The following is a 21,255-nucleotide window of genomic DNA, read 5'->3' as shown; positions in this document are numbered from 1 at the left end:
AAGTTAAGTGGGGACAGGAGGATGTGGGAGGGGACTCCTCATACTTAAGTAATTAAACCGAAATTCAAAACAGCTGGCAAAGTACGCATTTGGGTAGTAAACTTGGTGTTATGTTGTCTTCTATTCTGTTATGTTTAAAAGTCCATTAAAATCAATTTAGTGATTTTACCTTATTTCTTCAAAGCATCTGTTCACAAACTACAGAAAGAAATTAGTTCTCACTCAAATACAAGAGATTTATAAAAAGCATTGGGAGTACTCAGCTAGTTGTACCTAATGACAATCTGAATAATTCCTGTATTCCAGATACCCATTGACAGTATAACCAATGAGATGGAACAGAATGTTGAACCACACAATGATTACTTCAGTACTCAGTTTTTGTTGAACTTTGCTATCCTTGGAACTCACAACATCACAGTTGAGTCTTCTGTGAAGGACTCCAATGGCATCGTATGGAAGACTGGACCTAAAACCACCATCGTTGTGAAATCTCTCGAAGATCCTTATTCCCAACAAGTTCGCCTCCAACAACAGCAGGCACAGCAACCTTTGCAACAACAGCAGCGTAATGCATATTCTCGGTTTTAGCCACCAAGTGTTCACCTATCACAGAACTTTGGGTTTCCCTCTTCCATTTTTTAAAAGGCATGGGAATGGAAAAGGAGGATATCTTTCTTGCCTACCTCATCAATTGAGAATGATGTACATCAAAAATTTCTAAAGCTCTATAGAGATATCTAAGGCAATTGACTGAAATATTCGGGTTTGCCATATGGAGTAGTGATTCCCTAAATTTAAATTTTATCCATATGTGTGTAATTTCCTTGCAGAAAGGCTAGGTGGTAAAGAAAAGAGGTGATAAATAGGGTCTCTGGGAATTTTTTACTTCTTTTGTGTTTTGGGTTTTTCTTTTTTATTGTTGTTAATGTAGACAGGCCCATCCTAAATTTTATGCTGATTTTCATAATGATTTGCATTCTATATGAGTCCTATTTTTTGTGAGTTGACTACATTGTTTTGGAGGGAGGTCTTAGGGTCATTAAATATAGGACTTCTTTATCTAGTGAGAATGTTCTTTGTACACTAAAACCTCAGTTAACTGTAGTACTCAGGGAATTGGATATATGTTTCAGTACTTGTTGAAAATCTTTCAAAAATATTCCCATGCCTTTTCATATTATAGTGAAGATAATTTTTTGACAAACCATTTTGATAAAGTATGTATCCTGTCATATTAGAATTACTTTTCTTTGAACTCAATGTGTTTTCAAAACAAATCTGGATCTAGAGATCCAGGCATACCATTTCTTACAGCTCAGCAGCTTGTAAATACTGTACAACCAAGTACCAGTTTCATTAGGTATCTACATCTTGGTAAACATTGTTATCCATATGTGCATTATCTGTTTTGTGAGTTACCTATGACAGATTTTTAATATCAAGTTTACCTTACTCTGTCACCTAGCATATATCTAGGCTGCCTCACTCTATTAACAGTGTGCTGAGGAAACAAAATAATTTTAACATTAACCCTGAGCCAAAAGGAATTAGAGTGACTGAGAAAATGCTCTCTATGTAATTGATGTCTAATTAAAATGTTTATTCAACAGAAGGTTGATCAGCTTCAATTTAAAAAAAAAGTCAAAGAATTACTTTGCAAAGCCACATAGAAATCAGTGAATTATCCTTCCATTCGACATGTTTAATTAAATTCACCAAACTTTAAGTGTCTACTATGAGCTAGGCTCCGGGGATCAAAAAAAAAAGAGGAGAGAAACAGTCTCTTGCCCTGTTGGAGCTTAGGGTTCTCCTGGGGTAAGGAATAAGAGATGTCCACAAATAAGTAAGGACAAAGTAAAGCAGCAATTTGAGAGTGAGACAGCACTTGGAACAGAGATAAAATAAACTGTTGGGGCTGTGTTGGCTGAGGGCATTCTAGGTGAAGCCATAGCATGAATAATGAAGAGGACCTGTAGGGCTGAGTTTGGCATATGCTGGAGCCTGGCCTGACATGGGAGTAGAAAGATTAGCTCTAGGGAAGGGTGGGTGGTAGTTTTTATCAATGTTGGTAATAACAGGGTTACAGTTCTAGAGCCCAAAGGGAAATGTTAATCGTGGAAGGCTAGTGCACAGTCAGTATAGTCATTCTGAAAAGCAATTTGAAACTGTACCCCAAAAGTCACTAAGTTTGTGCATACCCTGTAATACCACTACTAGGACTGAACACCAAAGATAGCAAAGAAAGGGGAAAAGGACTCATTTATAAAAATATTTATAGCACCTCTTTTTACAGTGGAGAGAAGCTGGTCCATCAATTGGGGAATAGCTGAACATGGTATGTGAGTGTAATGGTATGCTATTATCCTGTAAGAAATAATGGAAAAGATGTATTTGGAGAAACCTTGAAAGATGTGTGAACTAATGTAGAGTGAAATGAGCAAACCCAGAATAATTTATACAGCAATATTGTAACGCAATATTGTTAAGAGTCCTGATCGCTGCAGTGACCTGATAATAAAGCATGCTTCCAGCTTCCTGAGGTGTGACCTCAAGGTACAGAATGAGATACATTTTTTTTAACGTGATCAGTGTGAAAATATGTTTTGCTCGACTACGCGTATTTGTTACAAAGGATTCATTTTGTTTTTACAGTGGAGGAGGGAAAGAAAATATTAAATGAAAAAAAATTTTTTTTAAAAAACGAAAAAATGTATATATCTGTGTCTATTTTTAACACACTCAAGTTACATCACTGACTTGCTTTGATTTCACTATGACAAGAGTGAATTCATATTGATAGTTTGAATAATTCTTAACACCTTTAAGGGATGGTCTTTGGGATCATTACAAGGTAGATGCAAGGTAATAAAGTACTAAAGTTGTCTAGAATAACATTTATAGATTTCTGTGCAATAATAAGATAGAAGAATGTGGTTGGGAAAGGGGTTATTACCAACTTGTCAGCTACTGATAACATGCCCTGTTGCAGCCAAATTGGTCCAGCCCTGTTCTCTGAACAGTTTCTTGGATCCAACCCTAGTCAAAGCCTTTAACTTGAACTATAAGCAGGTGATCCTCCCAGAGAAGCCCACACACTACATGTTGGATCTGGCTGCTGCTTCATGTCTGCCAAACCCTTCCAGCAGGTGGCATGGTACTGCCTGTTCCTCGTGCTAGCAGGAAAGTACAAGCCAAGGTTTTGGTCTTTTTAATACAACAGACTGTTTTATTGGTTTTTATTGGTTCAGTTTTGATTACACCAGCCATCCTCCCTTTACTATGGTATGTGCCAGTCAGAAATAACAATTCCAAGTACATTTTTCTTCTCAAATAGAGCTTTAAGTGGAAAAGTCTTTTTCCTTCTTTCTAAATATCATAAATACCTGAGTCCAACCTCTTTTGTTATAGTCATAAAGTTAAAAATGCCAAATATTAATGTGATTATTTTATCACCTATTAAGGTTTTTTTTCTCTGCTTAAAGCTTTCCCATTTTCCCTTCCTACTTAATCCCCACCTTGCATAGAGTAGCTTTTCTTTATTTAAAGAAGATTAGTTACCTACTTTGTGGGATTGTCCAGTAAAATCTTTGATACTTTTTTTTGCCTGCTTTCTGCTTACTGGCTATTTCACTGATTGTAGGGTCACGGATTTTAGAGCTGGAAGGACCAAGGTCATCAAGTCTGACCCTCCCCTCGCCCTCCCTTTACACATGTGGCCAGGAGAGTAATAATTTACCCACTGGGATTCTGCATCAGATCCTTTTAATTCCAAATTCCTTTACGCCATGCTGCACCTATGACTCTCATATTATCTCCACCCTCCACTGAGTGGGAAGGGGAAGTTAAGTTATTAATTCAGATTTTGAGAAATAAAGCCAATTTTTAAAAATATTTCCAAGAGTTTAAAGTGAGGTGAGGGCTGGACAAGGGAAGAGGGCATTAAAGTCTCAGTTTCATTTGTACAAGCTATCAAGCTATTACCTCTCATTATCATGGGTAATTGAGATCTCATTACCTTCTTTGTTCCCTTCTGAAGGTCTCGGCAGGTTTTTATCTTCACTCCTCACCCCTACCTGACTAAATTTTCAAAGCCAATTGCTTGTGGTGGTAGCTGATGAGTTTGCTGTTAGTGAGACAGTAGGATGGTCAAACCGGTGTTGAATTTGTTTTAACAATTTTCTCCTCCATTGTCCAGTTCTCTCCCCCACCGTCAAGATGACAAACTGAGATAAGAGGAGAATGTATCCTGGCAACTGTCCTCTCCTTGATGGTGTGTGAAAGTGCTGCCCAGGTAACAAAACAAGGGAGTCAGGAACCAAAGGGCAGGAAGGGAGAGAGAGAAATCAGAAGGGGGCTGTCCTAGATATGGGCCATGGGGTGGTTGAGAAAGGGGGTGCAAAAAAGCTGTCCTCAGGGAGCCTATAGTCTAGGAAGTATAGCTTTGGTTCATGGAACAGAGACTAAGGATGAGAGAGCACATGTTAAAGCCTGAGAAAAAGGTGATAGTTTCTACTAGCTTATCTGGTAATTGGGAAATAAGAAGTCATTGGATATTTTTCTGCAATCAGCCCAAAAACTGTATCCCTATAATAGGTATTCCCAAGAAATGTACAGGAAAATCGAATATAAAGGCAGGTTCCTCAAGGAGCTCTTAGTAGGCTACATGCAAGAAAAATAAAAAGATAAATCCAAAAAATAAAATAACAAAGTGTTGAGGACTCCTGAAGGTTACTTTTAAACTTTCCTTTAGCTGGCCAGTTGCTGTGTGATATAAAAATCTCAAGTGTTTGATTTTTAAGGTGGAAAGATAGGGAGAAACAACTGCAAGTGGGAAGCCACTTGGGCAGCTTTAACTCCATCTTACTCTCTCTGGAGCTGTTCTCACTGGAGACTTTCAGGAGCAGCGGGTTCTTGTACCAGGAGTTGTGACCCCAGGGGGCCTGAAAAGCATATGTACCTCCACCGTTAGGGACCCAACTTCCAGGCTCTAGGGTAGATATGCAGGTAGTGTGTCTGATAAGTGGAAAAATGGGCCCTTTGGGGTTTTTAAACCTGTGCTGGAAAGAGGAGTTCAAGTCACACAGCAACAGCCAAGTGTTACTGTACATCCCGTTGCATCTTGGTGAGCAGATCAAAGCCATGCATAGGGTCCCCTCCCTTAGCCAAGACTGGCTACAAGAGGGAAGAAATTAAGCCTTGACAGCATCAGATCTCTGACAAAGAGATAGCCTTCTCCTTGACAAGGCCATCCCCTCTCTCTACATGTGTGCTCAATCTCATTCCCTCCCATCTTCTTTAGTAGATTGTAAGCTATCATCCCATATCTTCTCCCTTTTTTTAGCCAAATACCTGAAAAACTGTCTACACTGGCTACCTCAGCTTCCTCTCTGTTCATTTGACCCTTTGCAATCTAATTTCTCCCCAGTCAGACCTCTCCAGTCTTTCTCTTGATAACCTCATCAGCTCCCATGGGCTTAACTATCATCTTTATACAGATGACTCTAAGATACGTGTTTGTATGTATGTATGTATGTATGTACATAATCTATATGGTGTATCTGGTCGTGACTGTCTAATACAGATGCACCTCGCCTTATATATGGCATTGATAGATATCTGCTCTGGATTTGATCCAGATTTTTGCCTCTGTAGGAAATAGGAGGAGGATTGTGGCTGGGTGCTTGCTTATATCCCTGCCTACCTTCAAAAGAAGTATCAGGCTAGAATTATATCTATCAAACACAAATATCTGAAGTTTAAGCATATGATACTTTGGGGCCCAGGATAAGCATCCTTTTCATTGATCACTTTCAAAGGATTTCAGGATAATAGCTTATTATTGCCAGCTTAGCTCCCTCACTCTAAACGCCGGCTACCCAAAAGACTATTACAGATACCTAGTACACATCTTTATCAAAGAAAATGGTAAAAAGAAATTAGAAAAGTTCTACATATTTGAATAGATTAGAGAATAGATAAAAATAAAAGAGTTCTTTTTCTAGGAACAAGGTAAGAACTCAGTTCAATCAAGAAGAAAATCATCTCACCAGGGGTATAAGCTTTGGGAATTGAGGGACATGTTAAGGGGCCAGCTTCCCCACATGTTTGTGACTCTATGTGGGTCTTCTGTCCTCCATTCAAATTATCACACCTGTCTCTCATCACTTCCCTTAAAAACCCTTTGACCTTAATAATAGCTTGCATCTATGTAGCACTTTAAGGTTTGCAAAGTGCTTTACAAATATCTCATTTGATCCTCTCAACAGCCCTGGGAGGTAGGTACTAGGATGCTTTTATTATCCCCACTTTACAGATGGGAAAACTGAGGCAGGGGTTAAGTTACTTGCCCAGGGTCAAATATCCAGTCTAAGATTGGATTTGAACTCAGTTCTTCCTAACTCCAGGTCCAGCACTTTCTCCACTGCACCACCTAGCTGCCTCTGTAGAGATTCCTTCTTCAGTCACAGAGGGACCCAACTTCACAGCTTATCGTTGTCTCAGACATTCAGGAGTCATGTTTCCCTCCTGTATATAGCAGGGCTGTCTCTCAGGAAAACTGCTTCAGGCTTGGGTTGAAGTGAAGTATTTTTAAATACACACAAGCATATGTATATACAAAATATGGCATGTGGGTATATATGCATGTGTATATATATACATATATATGTACACACACAGCCGCATTCTCTCCCCTGAGCTTCATCATCGTCACTAATTGTCCATTGGACATTTCAAACTAAATGTCTCAAACATCTCAAACTTAATACATCCCAACTTAAACTCGTTATCTTCCCTCCAAACTTCTCTCTTTATGTCAAAGATATCTTCCTCATCTCCCACGTTCATAATCTCAATATTATCCTTAGACTCCTCACCTTCCTTCAACCCACATAGCAAATAAGTTGTCAAATCTTACCATCGCTACATCTACAAGAGGTCCCAGATCACAGCTAATAGCTTTGTTCAGGCCTGCATCACTTCTCCCTTAGATTATTTCTAAAGTCTCCTAATACATCTCTCTGACTGAAGTTTCTCACCACTCTAGACCATCCGACACAAAGCTGCTAAAATGATTTTCCACAAGCACAGATCTGACCATGTGACTTTCCTCACTCAACCCCAATTGCCTCTAAGATAAAATATAAACTGTTTAGCCTTTCATAACCTGGCCCAACCTGTCTTTCCAGCTTCATCAGACCTTACTCTCCCACCTATGCTCTATGATCCAGCCAAACTGGCCTTCTTTCTATTCCCCACCAATAACAATACACCAACTCCCTCATTGCTTTTACACTGGCCATCCCACATGCCTAGAATGCCCTTGCTCCTTGCCTCGGTTTCATGGACTTTATACCTTCTTTTTATGTACAGCTACCTTCTGTAGAAACCTTTCCTGATCCCTCCAACTGCTTGTATCCCCCCTCTGAAACTATCTTGTGTTTAACTACTTCAAAGAAACCTAGAGACACATTGGTGATAGATTAAGTAAGCATTAATTTATGACATCTATGTTAACATATATACTTGTTGCTTCCCTCATTAGAAAACAAGCTCTTGGAAGTAGGGATTATTTCATTCTTTGTACAATACTTGCATCCCCAGCCCTTAACAGTATCTGGCACATAGTAGGAGCTTAATGAATACCATCAATTGATTCTTTTTTTCTTCTCAGTACAGAGATAGGTTAGCTTCTGAGTCACATTGCCTTCCTTTGATTAATGCCCTTCATTAGTGAGATGACTCTAGGCTCGGTAGGTCTAGGGCCAGATTGTGGGACCCCAATCTTACTTCTTTAGCCTCTTTAAGAAAAGTAGATTTCTGGGTCCTCAAGGTTCCGCTGGAGAAGATGAGGTTATTAGTGGGTTCCTTGAATGCTGGAGTTGTTTATTCTTTAAAATAAAGGGAGGGAGGGAAGAAGAGTGGGAGAGATTCTGTTTGATGCAGTAGAAAAAGTATGAGATTTGGAGTCAGACAACGTGGGCTCTATTTCCAGGTCTGCTCTCCCCCGCCCCCACTATCTTCTTTGGGTCCCCATTTCCTCATCTGTTAAACAAGAAAGGCAGATGAACTCGAAGGTCTTTTTCAGCTCTAACTCTATGATCCTATAAAGGAAAGTTTCCATTCCTTCATGCTTTTCTGAAGAAGAGGACAGGAGGAGAGGAACAGGAAAAGGGGAAAGACTTCCCAACTATACCACCAACTCAGGGCTGATACTGGGTTTTTTTATTTGTTTGCTTTGTTTTTTCTTATGGTGGACCTTTCTGGATGAAGAGAGCTTAACCAGATCATTTTTAATAGATTTCAATTATTAAATAATACTTTATAAATTATTATATTTATCTTTAGCCAAATTATTTAAAATATTGAAAGGGGCAAATCCAAGGACCCTCTGGCTTACCACTAGAGACCTTCCCGATGGAGGTCCCTTTCCAGACCAGTGATTCCCTGATGGTCACTGCTACAAACCCTCCCCGGAAGAACTCAGAGGTGTCTGGGAGTTTGGGGATGTGGCACTGCTTCCCTACAGTGCCAATGCCCTCCAGGCAGAGTGCTCGGTTAGAAGCAGATATAAATAATCCAGAGCCCAGGCACAGCTATTTCTGTCCTTAGAATGAGGGCCTCCAGCCTCTGCCTGGGTTGGAACTGGGTGGGGAGTGGGGGGGGGGGGGGGGGGGGGGACAAGGACAGCTGGAGCACTAAGCCCAGGGGAAGCAAGGAAGGACAGATTGTTAATGATGGTGAGGAGAGTGTGCTGATGCAGCAGTGATAGAGAATGGGCTCCCTGCCTGAGCATTTGTGTGTGGTGGAATTTGTGTAGAGAACCTGTCCTATTTCTGAATGCTTATCTGTGTATGGATATGAAGTATGTATCTATTGTGTGGAAAAAAAAAGCAATGCCATTTCTTTAGTGTTTGTGTCTGGAAAGACTCAGCATTAGCAGCATTAGGACCTTGGAACCTTAAAGGTCATCTTGTTCACCCCTTTCCACTGATGCTTAACTTCTTACCCAGCTTCCGTCTCAAGTGACAGTGGCTTGAATACCTGAAGGTGGGAATGAGGTAGGGGTGGAATGGGAAGACAGACTACAACTCACTATCTCCAGAAGGTGATCTGTTCCGTTTTTAACAACTCTTGTTAGTTCTTTATGTTCAGGTCAAAATCTAGCTCTGTATAATTTTCACCCATTGGTCCTAACTCTGCCCTCTGCAGCCATAAGGAAGAAATCTAATTCCCCCTTGCACATGATGGCCTTTCAGATACCCAAAGACAATCATCACAAGTGCCTCTCTCCACCAAGTCTTGCCTTTTTGAGGCTAGCCATTCTTGGCTCTTTTAACCATTCTGTATATGGCATGGATGTGAATCTCTTTGACATTCTTGTGGTCTTTCCATACTTTCTTCTAAGTGAAGTGCCCTAAACTTAATATCATATTCTGGTCATGCTATGGCCAGCACCATCATCTGTCAGTTTTACTAGTGTGCTATCCGTGTCTTCAGCCAAATCATTGACTAAATTTTGAACAAGACAAGACCAAGGATTCTCTGGCATGCTTCTAGAGACTGGCAAGAACATGACCCTAGAAGCAAAACCCAGTGACACCACTGAAAATGTTAAGGCAAAGATACAGGAAAAAGAAGGTATCTCGGACCAACAAAGATTGATCTTTGCCAGAAAGCTACGAGAAGGTGATTAAATCCTATCTGACTACAATATCCAAAAAGAACCAACTCTTGGGGGTGAGATCTTTGTGAAAGCCTTGTCTGGTAAGACTAACACTTGAAGTGGAGCCCAGTAACACCATTAAGAATGTCAAGGCCAAAATTCAAGATAAGGAAGGCTTCCCCCCAGACAAGCAACTGATCTTTGTTAGGAAGCAGCTACAAGATGGCCGCACCCTGTCTGACTATACCAACCAGAAAGAATCCACCCTGCATGTGGATGTCCTGACAGTCAACTTGGGAGTGAGATGAAGCATAGCTGGGCCCTTTTTGAAGTGCTGCTCTGGGTAGCAGTCACCACCAGTCAGTCATGAAAGCTGGATCTCAGGACAGAGGTTTCTCCACGGTTGCCTTTTTGATAGACAAGAAAAAGCCATTTTATGGTTTTGAACAAGTACCATGAAGATTGGAGTGAAACCAAAGCTATACCTGCCCTCAAGGAGCTTACATTCAATTGGGGGATAGACTTCAGGGTGGGTGACTGGTTAGAAGGCTATTTCAAAAGTCCATATGAATAGTTAGGGTCACATGGATAGAAAGGAGATGGATGTGAGAGAGATTGTGGAGGGAGGATCAGTTTAAAAATAATCATCTAAAGAAGTCAGACTGTATTCTAATAGCTACAATCAAACTTTCTATAAATACTATCTAAGCTTTATTCTTTATAGACAGAGATGGTATAGAGCAGCCATTGGAGTCTCAGACTTGTAAAGAGAGGAGCTAAATTTGATTTTTCCCTTCCCCTGCCTCATAATCATGGGCAGGCCTGGTTACTCCTCTCTGTGGGCCTCAGCTTAGTTTCTCCATCTGTCAGGTGGCTGTGGGTCTTGATTTGAAAGCCCTTAGAGATTTCTTGAAAGGACTAGCATTGTACCACAACACAAAGACTATTATGTCACAGTGGTATAAAAACATGACAAAGAATGTAGACCAGGAATAATAAGTGTGCTTATTTCAGAAGCACATTGATTTAAACCACAATAGCTCTTTGGAACAGGAATTGAGAATTATAAAAGCCTAAGCAATCAACCCCTGTTGGGATAGATGTGGGCATGGCAGGGCGGGGAAGAAAAGCTCATGCCAGGCTATTATTGAAAAATAATTTGGTCTGTATTAGCAGAAAGGTTTGCACCCTAAGTCTCCTCATTTCTCTAACGCTGTCTCGCTGCTAAAAGCTCAGCCTTTCCTCTCTTCTAGGTTAGTTTGCCTCCCCTTTTAAAGCCCCGATTTAAGAGACAAGAAGCTGATTAATAATCAACATAATAGTCCACTCCGTTCTTCAGCTCTCCATGTGAGTGATGTGGTATTTTCCACATAATAAACGTAATCTTTAGCTTGTCTCATAGGTCATCTAGTCCAAAGTTTCTTAACCTGGGATCTGCAAACTTGTTTTATTCATACTTTGATAAATATAACTGGGTTTCCTATGCATTTTATTCTACACATTTAAAAACATTGTTATGAGGATTCCATAGGCTCCATCAGACTGCCAAGGGTCTATGAGGCAAAAGGTGTTATGATCCCCTGATCTAATCAGTGCCCACGCCTCTAGATGTCACCATAGTGAAACTATGTACACAGGTACCCGAGGCCTGTGAAAAGTAAAAATTCCCCATCACTACTGATTTTGGCTTGGAAGTGTGTGGAGCTGGACAGAACCCAAGTGAGCCTAATCACTCACTTTACAGAGGAGGTAACCAAGAATGAGAGAGGCAAAGTTACTTAGCTCATGTCGTCTAGCATTCGTGAAAGAGGCAGGAATCAAAGCAATGAGGTCTCCTGATCCACAACTCAATTCTTTTCCATTATACCACACTGTTTTCCCTTATGTGTTACAAGGGAAATAGCTTGTTGCCCCAAATGTGACACTTAGATCACTGCAAAAGTGACAGCTATTTAAACTGGTGCATTGGCTCCCTTCCTTAAGCCCATGGAATGATAGCACGTCACTGTATTAATTACCCATTGAGGGCGTATAATACGTGTCCCAGTCACCACCTTGACTATCTGTAGCAGATTCCAGTGTTAAAGACCTCAGTATCCTCCCCAGCCACCTGAGTATGCTCAGCCTGCAAACGCCTAGAGAGTTCTCCCATTGTTACCAAGTTATTGGCTTCGACTTTATCTCTAACCAGTTTAAACCCACATTTGGCCAGATTCAGAATTTGGTTAGGGGATGATATGGATTATTGTTCAAAATATGAAGAAAAAAAGTGAAATCTTTAGCTCAAGAACCTCCACCCCGTATCTAGACTCTCCTTTCTCTGGTCATTACCCTCCCAGAGTCAGAAATTCAACACACTGTGGTTGTAAAGTTTAAGTATTTATAGACGGAGCTATCCAATTCTAGATATCTCCCCAAAACCTTTTCTCTGGTGAGCTCCCAGTTCTTTTGTTGTTACTAGAAAATTCTCAAATCTCCTGCATCAGCAGATCATGGAAAGGCAATACAGTTATCCTTTCCACATCATGACTTTCCCATTGCAGTTTCAATACATCGCAGGTTAGCTTAAGAAATTAAATGGGAATTTTTTGAGGAGTTTTGTGAAAGTGCAAAGGCTAGCAGATGACACAGGAAAAGTTTAGAAACTCAGTAATGTATAAAATATTTGTATAGTATTCTTACTTACCGTTGACCTACGTATAGCCTAAGACCAAATATTTAACCCAAATTTTACAATAAGGTACTGTAAATACCCCATAAAAGAAAAAGAATTCAGATTTCTCTGATACAAAGGGAGGGCCAAAAAATTTACACAGACTTTCCAGATCACAGGAGTGCTGCACCCCTAACCCTGCTATGTGGAAGGGATAACTGTAATTGGGAGGAAGTATGGGTTAAGACCACCCCCCCCCCACCCCCACCCAGTTTCAGACCAGGAATTCTACCAAAAGAAAGAAGAGAAAGAGCAGTGAGAAAAGAAACAGTTTTCCTGGTTTCAGTAAATAACCAACAGGATTCTCAATAGTTTCCAGTTTGGGAATTTGGCGTTCTTATGCTCTGGTCCTCATCTGTGCTCCAGGATCTGGGTCACTTCCATAGGCTGGTTTCTGAGAACCACATCAACTGGCTGACAGGTTAAAGCTAAGGCAGCACTGGCTCCACCCACAACCTCATTCGCTGCAGTCCATCTCAGGGAAGCTTAGCAATTCCAGGACAATAGCAAATGCCAATCAACCCAGTTCCTCACTGGGAAGCAGGAAGTCTGAATGCCAAGGGCAAGGAAAAAGACCCCAGTCTCACTTTCCTGTGTATAGCTCTTCTGCCTTCTCTATTCTATCACGCTGCTGACTCCTGCCCATTTTGAGGAAACATTGCCCCGGACTTCAAGTGAGGGTGTGTGTCCAAATTTATCCCTCCCTCTCTTCCCAAATATCACTTTAAAGCCAAGAGGTTAAATATGGATTCAAAAATAAGAAGGCAAAGCCTGGGCCCAGGTTATACAAACATGGAAATAGAATGTAATTATCCATTCACCTACTCCAAAACCAAATCCTATGATTATAAGCCCCAAAAGGCAGGAATTATATAAACATATTTTATATACTTAGTGCAGTGCCAGGAGAAATAGACATTTACTTATTCTTTATCAATTCATGTGTTTGGTTACTCCTCTGGTCAAATCTGTATGTGTATATATATGTATGTATACATATATATGTATATAGATATCTATGTGTGTGTGTATATGTATACATATATGTATATATACGTATGTGTGTGTGTGTGTGTGTATATATATATATATATATATGTATGCTTATATTGGGGCAGGGGATCCAAATGAGTCAAAAGCCTACACCCCAAAGAATCCAAGAAAAAGAAAAAGGACTCAAATGTACAAAAATAATTTATAGTAGCTGTTTTTGTAGTGTCAGAGAACTGGGAACTCAGCCCATCAATTGGGAGAATAAACAAATAATATATAGAATACCATTGAGCTGTAAGAAATGATGAAAGACTTCTTTCACAACATGACTAATCATGTTTAACATGATTGTAAGTGTATTACTTGTATCAAATTGTTTGCTATCTTGGGGAGGGGGAGGGAAGGAGAAAAATTTGAAACTCAAACTCCTACAGAAATGAATGTTGAAAACTATCTTTACATGTAATTGGAAAAAAATACTATTAAGCGCAAAAAAAGTTAACAAAAAGAAAGAAAAAATTGAATAGAGAGGTGGCATGGACAGACTTGTGCTTTGGGAAGAATAAGGAACAGGAAATGTTAGCAAGAATTAGTTTCCAAATGTATTTATTTTAATGAGTCTAGATTTCTATGTAATGAGTTTCTTTTAAGCAGTCTATTTAGCAGGATCTTGTTAAGAATTTTCCTATTTTCTTTGATGTATTCTGGCTTTCAAGCTATTTGTTGTAATAGAAAACAAATATAGAATTAAAGTCTTTAATAGTGGGGGGGGGAGAAAAGATGGGGGCAGCTAGGAGGCACAGTGAGTAGAGCACCGGCCCTGGAGTCAGGAGGACATGAGTTCAAATGCAGCCTCAGACACTTGACACACTGACTAGCTGTGTGACCTTGGGCAAATCACTTAACCCCAATTGCCCTGCCTTCCCCCCTCCAAAAAAAAAAAAAAAGAAATGATGAAAGAATGAGTTCAGAGGAAGTTAGGAAGACTTGTATGAACTGATGCAGAAGAAGAAAGTGGACAGAACCAGAAGTATAATTTATGCAATAACAACAGCATTATAAAGAAAAATAATTTTGCAAATTTTGACCAATGCAATGACAGAAGACTGATGAACATGCTGCCCACCTCCTAAAAAGGTGATAGACTTAAGGTGCAGAGAAAGACACTGATTTCTGGACATGTCCAGTGTGGGAATTTAGTTTGCTTGACCATGTATTTGTTACAAATGTTTTTCTTTTTCCCTATGGAGAGAGAGAGAGAATAAGCGCTTCTTTTTTTGGAGGGGGGAAGGCAGGGCAATTGGGTTTAAGTGACTTGCCCAAGGTCACACAGCTAGTCAGTGTGTCAAGTGTCTGAGGCTGGATTTGAACTCAGGTCCTCCTGACTCCAGGGCTGGTGCTTTACTCACTGTGCCACCTAGCTGCCCCAATTCTTGTTTTTTTTATTAATTTAAAATATCCCCCCTCCCCCGAATGAGCCAAAAGATTCTAGAAATCAGTCCTAGGAATTATTGGACTAGCTGAAAGCCATGATCAAAGAACATATTTCAAGAAATTGTCAAGGAAAACTGCCCCATTATCTTAGATCCAGATGGCAAAATAGAAATTGGAAGAGACCACTCATCATCTCTTGAAAGAGGTCTTAAAATAAAAATTCCCAAGAATATTATAGTCAAATTCCAGAGCTCCCAGGTCAAAGAGAAAATATTTCAAGCAGCCACAAAGAAACAATTCAAATACTGTGGAACCACAAGACCACACAAGATTTAGCAGCTTCCATGCTAATAGAGTAAATGGCTTGGAATATGATATTCCAGAAGACAAAAGAGCTAGGATTACAACCAAGAATAACTTATCCGGCAAAACTGAGCATAATCATTCAAGGGAAAAAATTGATATTTAATGCAATAGAGGACTTTCAAGCATTCCTGATGAAAAGACCCTAGCCGAATAGAAAAGTTGACATTTAAACAGAAGACTCAAAAGAAGCAGGAAAAGGTCAATATGAAAGAATAATCGTAACTATCTTAATAAAGTTAAAGTGTTTACATTCTTATATGGGAAAATGATACATGTAACTACTGAGAACTTCAATTATTAGGGCAATTAAAAGGAATTTACATAGAGGGTATGGATATCAGTTGATTATCTGCTGAGCCACCTATCTTCTTCTAGGTATGGAATGGTCTGGAATTATTTAAATGTCATTTCCTCTGTATTTGAATCTCTTTCTCCTGATAGCTTACAGAGCTTGTTGTTTCTGAATTAGATTGTTGTGGGGATTTTTGAAAAATTTTTATATATTTTTTCCAATTACACATAAAAACAATTTTTGACAATCTTTAAAATGTTTGAGTTCCAAATTCTCTCACTTCTTCCCATTCCTCTGCTATCCCTGAGAAGGAAAGCAATTTGATATCTGAATTAAATTGCTAAATTTAACCATTACTTGTCTTGGAGTATCCAGCCTTGGTTTTTTTCCATGAATTCTTTCAATTGGAATTTCATTTTCTATGTTTAAAAGTTCTGGGCAATTCTCTTCTTTCTTTCACTGTGGCATAAAGGTTTTTTGTGCTGTCATGATCTTCTGGGAGACTTATGATCCTTACGTTGTCTCTGTGTAACCATCCTGTCTTTGAGTTCACTTGTTTTGCTTGTATAAAGAGCATATTTTCTTTTAATGTTCTTATTTTTTCTTCTCTTCTTCTAGGTTGTCCTTTACTTCTTTGTATTTACTTACATAATGAGCATATTTTCTTTTAATGTTCTTGTTTTTTCTTCTCTTCTTCTAAGTTGTCCTTTACTTCTGTGTATTTACATTCCCAATCTATTGTTCTCTCTTTTGTTTCTTTGTTGAGGCTTGTTATTACAGATTCAAGTTTTTCTACCCTGCTGATTATTTTTGCTGTGCCGAACATAAATTCAGCCTTCATAATTCTCATTCATCCTTTAAAATCACTCAGGAAGAGCATGTTGTGGTTCCACATTCTCCTCAGATTCCACAGGGTCCTCTGTCTCATCAAGTATTGGATCATTTTCCTTTATTTTGAAGTATTTATTCATAGATAGCTGACCTTGTTTACTAGATGCGGAGATCATATTTCCTTCTGTTGTTACTGTTTTTCCTATTGATTTACCTGTTTAATTTCAAGGTCTTTGAGATTTCTTCTTCCTCAAATCTTTGGTATTTTCAGTCTCCCCCTTATTTTCTTTATCCTGCACTTCCTGACTCCCTCTCCTCTGGTTGTGGCTTCCTTGGGACCGAGATTTCAAAGTGTCTCAGTCCCCTCCCGCACTGACTTTTAAATGGCCAAAACTGACCTCTGCTGGATACTGTGTTCTTTCCCTCAGACTTGGTGGGATGCTGCATAGCCCTCCACATACATGGTATCTGGTCCTGGTGACCTATTCCACTTCTGGTGTTTCTCGGTTCTCTGGGCCAGCACTGGCAGTTCAGAGCCCATTTTCCCTGGGCACCAGCACCAGAGCTTTGCAGTGCTGGTGCTTCTGGGTTGCAGTCCCACCAGGCTTTTGCTCCTGAAGGCCCATGACCAAGCTGGCTGTTCAACCCCAAACAAATGTCCATAGCCTGGAACTGGGGTCTCTACAGCACCAAAAAGGGAGAGGGGGAACCAGCATGCAGGGGTGGGTTTTGATGTAAGCCTTTGTCATGCTCTTGGGTCTACTAATGAAGCCTTGCTGCCAGCAGCATGGTGGGGTAGGGGAGGGGTGCTGAGTGAGTTCAGTCAGTGAACACTACTTCCTGAGTTTTGTGAGGGGGATGAGGGAGTGGTATTAATCTTCTTTTGGATTCTGGGTGTCCTAGACCGTAGAAAGTGATGAAGTTGCTTTTTTGTTGAAGCATAATTTATGAGAGGTTTTGGAGTGATTTGAGAGGTTGCGGGGATCAGAGAAAACATCTACTCTGACATCTTGTTGCTCATGTTACCTAGAAATCCTTTACATAAAAATTCTAGAGGCTTTAATTTTTTTCTAGGTTTTTCAGACAACAGTGTCAGCTGTACTTGTAATCCTTCACCCTGATATTGGTCTAAACAATCTTGGTTTCCTTTTTATTTCTTTTTTTAACATATTTTTTATGGATACCTTTTGTTTTTATATCCCCTAGATTTCCCCCTTTAACATTCCTCTTCATCCCTCCCAAAGAACCATTCTTCATTACAAGAACAATTTTAAGAAAAGAAAAACTCAGCAAAGCCAATCAACATACCCAACCACAGTCTGATGTTATGTGCAATATTTCATACCCATGGACTTTGACTTCTGCAAAGGAGTGAGGAGAGGTGTCTTGTAGTTCTGTTGGGGCTAAACTCTTACAACATTCAGTTTTGATTATTGTGTGGTTTTCTCCTTTCCATCTACATTATTGTAATCAGAGTATATATTATTTTCCTTTCTCTGTTTACTTTACTTTCCATTAGCTTCTGTAAGTTTTTCCATGCTTCTCTGTAATCATTATGCTCATTATTTCTTATAGCACAATAACATTACATTCATGCACCACAATTTGTTTAGTCATTCCCCCGTTGATGGGCATCTGCTTTGTTTCCAGTTCTTTGCTACTACAGAAAGGGCAATTATAAATATTTTGGTGTTTATGGAGGCTTCATTCTTTCAATGATCTGCTTGCAATATATGCCTAACAGTAGACATATCCAGATATGGATATTTAGTCATCTTATTTGCTTTTCAGAGTGATTTTGCCCATTTATATAGCTCCATCAATAATGCGAAAGTGTGCATATCTTCCCACAGCCCCTCCAATATTGAATATTCCTGTCTTTTGTTATTTTTGCCAATTTTCTGGCTATGAGGTAAAATTTCAGAACTGTTTTGATTTTCATTTCTCTTATTATTAGGGATTTGGAGCATTCTTTCATGTGGTCACTAATAGTTTGCAACTCTTCTGTTTGTTTATGTCCTTTGACCACTTAATCTATTGGGAAATGGTTTTTGGTCTTATATATATTTGTAACCTGACTCTTAACTAAACTAGATGGGGGAGGTCTGTGCTGCTTGCTGCCTGCCAAAAATGATTCTGGATTGATAAAGAAAATGCTGCATGGCTTTCTAATGGGTGGAATTAGTACCAGAACATTGGAGAAGAGGGACATTTTTCAGTCCTTCTTGGAGAAGGACACACGCAGTTCCAGACTCTATTTGAGGAGAAACATGTGGAAAAAGACAAAAGACTTTGGAAGATGGTGACTGATAAAAGAGCTGGAACCTCAACAAGTTCCTGATATTCAGCTTTCTTCCCTAGAGACCTCAGGGATTTTTCCCTGGGACCTCTCTCTTGGTTGAGTCAGCTCTCGGTTCACTCTCATTTAAAGAACTCATACTCTTTATTTGCTTGGCCAGTTCAGAACATGTTGAGTTGCCATCTTGAGCTCTTTTACTAGTCATTCTATACACTCTGGCATATTTTCTGGCATATTCTACTCTACAAAACTTTGTTATCTGCTTGGATATATGGGTTTATTCTCTATTATTATTTGTGATGTTCTTTTGGGTAATTAACCTTTGGTGGGAAGGAGTCAAGTCTGTGGGTATAAGCTTGGGATACCCTCCCCTTTTTTTATTTGGGTGTGTGTGATATATACATATATATGTATGTATATATATGTACATGTATATATGTATATATGTTACGGGCTGAGTTAGAGCTGAGCCCTGCTCTCCTCAGACCTCCAGGCCCAGGGGCCTGCTGAGATAGACTCAGGGCTTTGGGATGTGGGTGGAGCCAGGAGGAGGGGTCTCGCCTTTGTTGCCTCCCTAGCGATTCCAGGTCGAACCTGCCTGACCACGTGGAACTTCCGGCTCTCTGGCAGAGCATGTGGAACTTCCGGCTGCCTGACCACGTGGAGTTTCCGGTCTTTGCCTGGACTGCCTGCCCGCAGGGAGCTTTGGGTAGTGTGGGAGGAGAAGGGGAGGAGAGTAGGCGGAGTCAGGGTGGTCCTAGGACCCAGGTGTATTAGCTTTACCTGTCTTTCACCCACGTAACCAAAGAGTGTACCTACGTCACTAAAGGTATAAATGTGCTGCTTGCTGAAATAATAAACGGAGTCATTCACCATCTTGTTCGGCTCCCGCCCCGTACATTGTCCACGAGATCAGGCCCTTTGCTTAGGCAGAGGCCTGGGGCTTGGGGGGAACCCCGAGCGTAGTCATGAGGCTTCGGAAGCTCGTGACATATATAATCTCTCATTGTATTGTACTTTAATCTCTTACAGTAGATCTGACACAGGCATTAGATAACTGTAGAGACAGACCTCTGGGGGTCTGAGGTAAGGGGAAATGGGAACAGAGGTAGGTGAGACAGAATAAATGTTATCTGCTTGGATATATGGGTTTATTCTCTATTATTATTTGTGATTTTGGGGGGTTAATTAATCTTTGGTGGGAAGGAGTCAAATCTGTCGAGTACTGAATTAATGCTGTCAATGGTGCCACGAATAATGAATGTGACTAGTCTGCTGGCTGAGCAACCCTCCCTCTCCCTCTCCACCAAGGCTTTGTGGAATGTGCTTTCTGGATCCCGCCTTCTCCGTCTCAGGTCCTTTCCCAGCCCCTCCCCAACCCCCTTGTTGCCCCAAAGGTATTTTTTTACCACAGAGCTATAGTTCCATCCACACTCTTTCTCAACTCTCCTCCCTGTTGGGTGATAGCCATTTTGATTCCCTGGAAGAATACCTTCCCCCACTGTTGGTATGTGAGAGGTTTAGAGCAGGGAGGCCATGATAAGTCTGATTCCAATGCCGTCCAGCTACTTGGATGACTACTGGTGAAATACTCCTACAATTGTCCCTACTTCTCTCCTCTTTCCTACTTCAATGGACTCAACAAATGCTCCCTGGTAGTTTTCGTGCTTTCCCTGGTAGTGGTGGTGAGAGTGTCCCTTCAGTGAGGGTCACTCTTCTGACTACCGTCTCCCGGTTCCCTTTCACCATCCATCTTAGTGACTTGGGGACAAGATATTTGGCAACCTGTCTTGGGCCTTCCTTTCTCCTGAACTTAATAACCCTGCCCTTTTCCCCATCTGTAGACATAGCAGGTAGGGTCCTAAGCCCTGAACAGTCACCCAGCTGTGCCTGGTTGGACTGACAAGCCAGCTTGGGATAGTTGTCTCAGCTGTTGTCCGGTTGTTCAAAATAGTGCCCCAGGCCGCAGACATCATTCTTCTGGGCCTGGATTGAGTCATTGTAGGGCTCCAGGAATTTATCAAGCATCTGCACGTGCTGGTTCCAGCTCTTGGTGTCACTTAAGTTGACCAAAACCTCAAGGTTCTCTGTCTTGGGACGAATCATTAGGCCTGGTGTTGCAAGCTGGTCCTGGTATGTGGGAATGTGGTCTGAGACAGTCTGCGGCATGACCCACGTGTAAGAGTGAACAAAGCAGTTAAAAACCCATAGAAGACGAGGTAGAAGAGGATGAAGGCCCAGCTGCTCCTGGTACGGTTCATGAACTCGTGAGTCGTCTGGTTCCACACGAACTCTTTCCATCCTTCTAACACCTGCCCACCGGTGTTCTCCTTTTCATTGACCATTTCTGGGGCGACCACCCACAGAGCTCCTAGTGAAAGAAAGAGGCAGGCAAAGGTGGAGGCGGCTGAATGCTGTGGGGGTAGGGGGACTGGGAAGGAGGGCGCAGCCGTGCGGGAAGCAACCAAGGACTTGGGGCGGGGGTTGCAGGGTGAAGGCTCAGCTTCTCAGCAGTGCCGATAACTTCCCCTCTTAGGAGGTAATGGTCAAGGCAATGGCTTGAACCCAAAAAATTATGCCCCTAGACTAGAAATATTGAGAGTAGGGGTAGATATAATTCTAGTTTAGTATTCCCTCTCAGAGGAGAACAGAGAGAGCAG

General features: G+C 40.8%; 1 protein-coding gene and 1 pseudogene across 1 annotated transcript in view; one reads left to right on the top strand and one right to left on the bottom strand.

The window, feature by feature from the left end:
* INTS7 (integrator complex subunit 7) overlaps positions 1-2,698 on the top strand; it is a 75,302-nt gene extending 72,604 nt beyond the window's left edge. The window contains exon 20 of the mRNA XM_036756685.1: positions 307-2,698. Within this exon, the coding sequence (XP_036612580.1) occupies positions 307-591 (285 nt within the window). The 3' untranslated portion in view covers positions 592-2,698. The remainder of the gene's footprint in view (positions 1-306) is intronic.
* Positions 2,699-20,408: 17,710 nt separating this feature from the next.
* LOC118846823 lies at positions 20,409-20,940 on the bottom strand (annotated as a pseudogene).
* Positions 20,941-21,255: the final 315 nt, after the last annotated feature.

The sequence above is a fragment of the Trichosurus vulpecula genome, chromosome 4 (genome assembly GCF_011100635.1).
Source record: "Trichosurus vulpecula isolate mTriVul1 chromosome 4, mTriVul1.pri, whole genome shotgun sequence".
NCBI lineage: Eukaryota > Metazoa > Chordata > Mammalia > Diprotodontia > Phalangeridae > Trichosurus > Trichosurus vulpecula.
The sequence above is the reverse complement of the archived record's forward strand: the minus strand, read 5'-3'. Positions and strand labels throughout refer to the sequence as shown.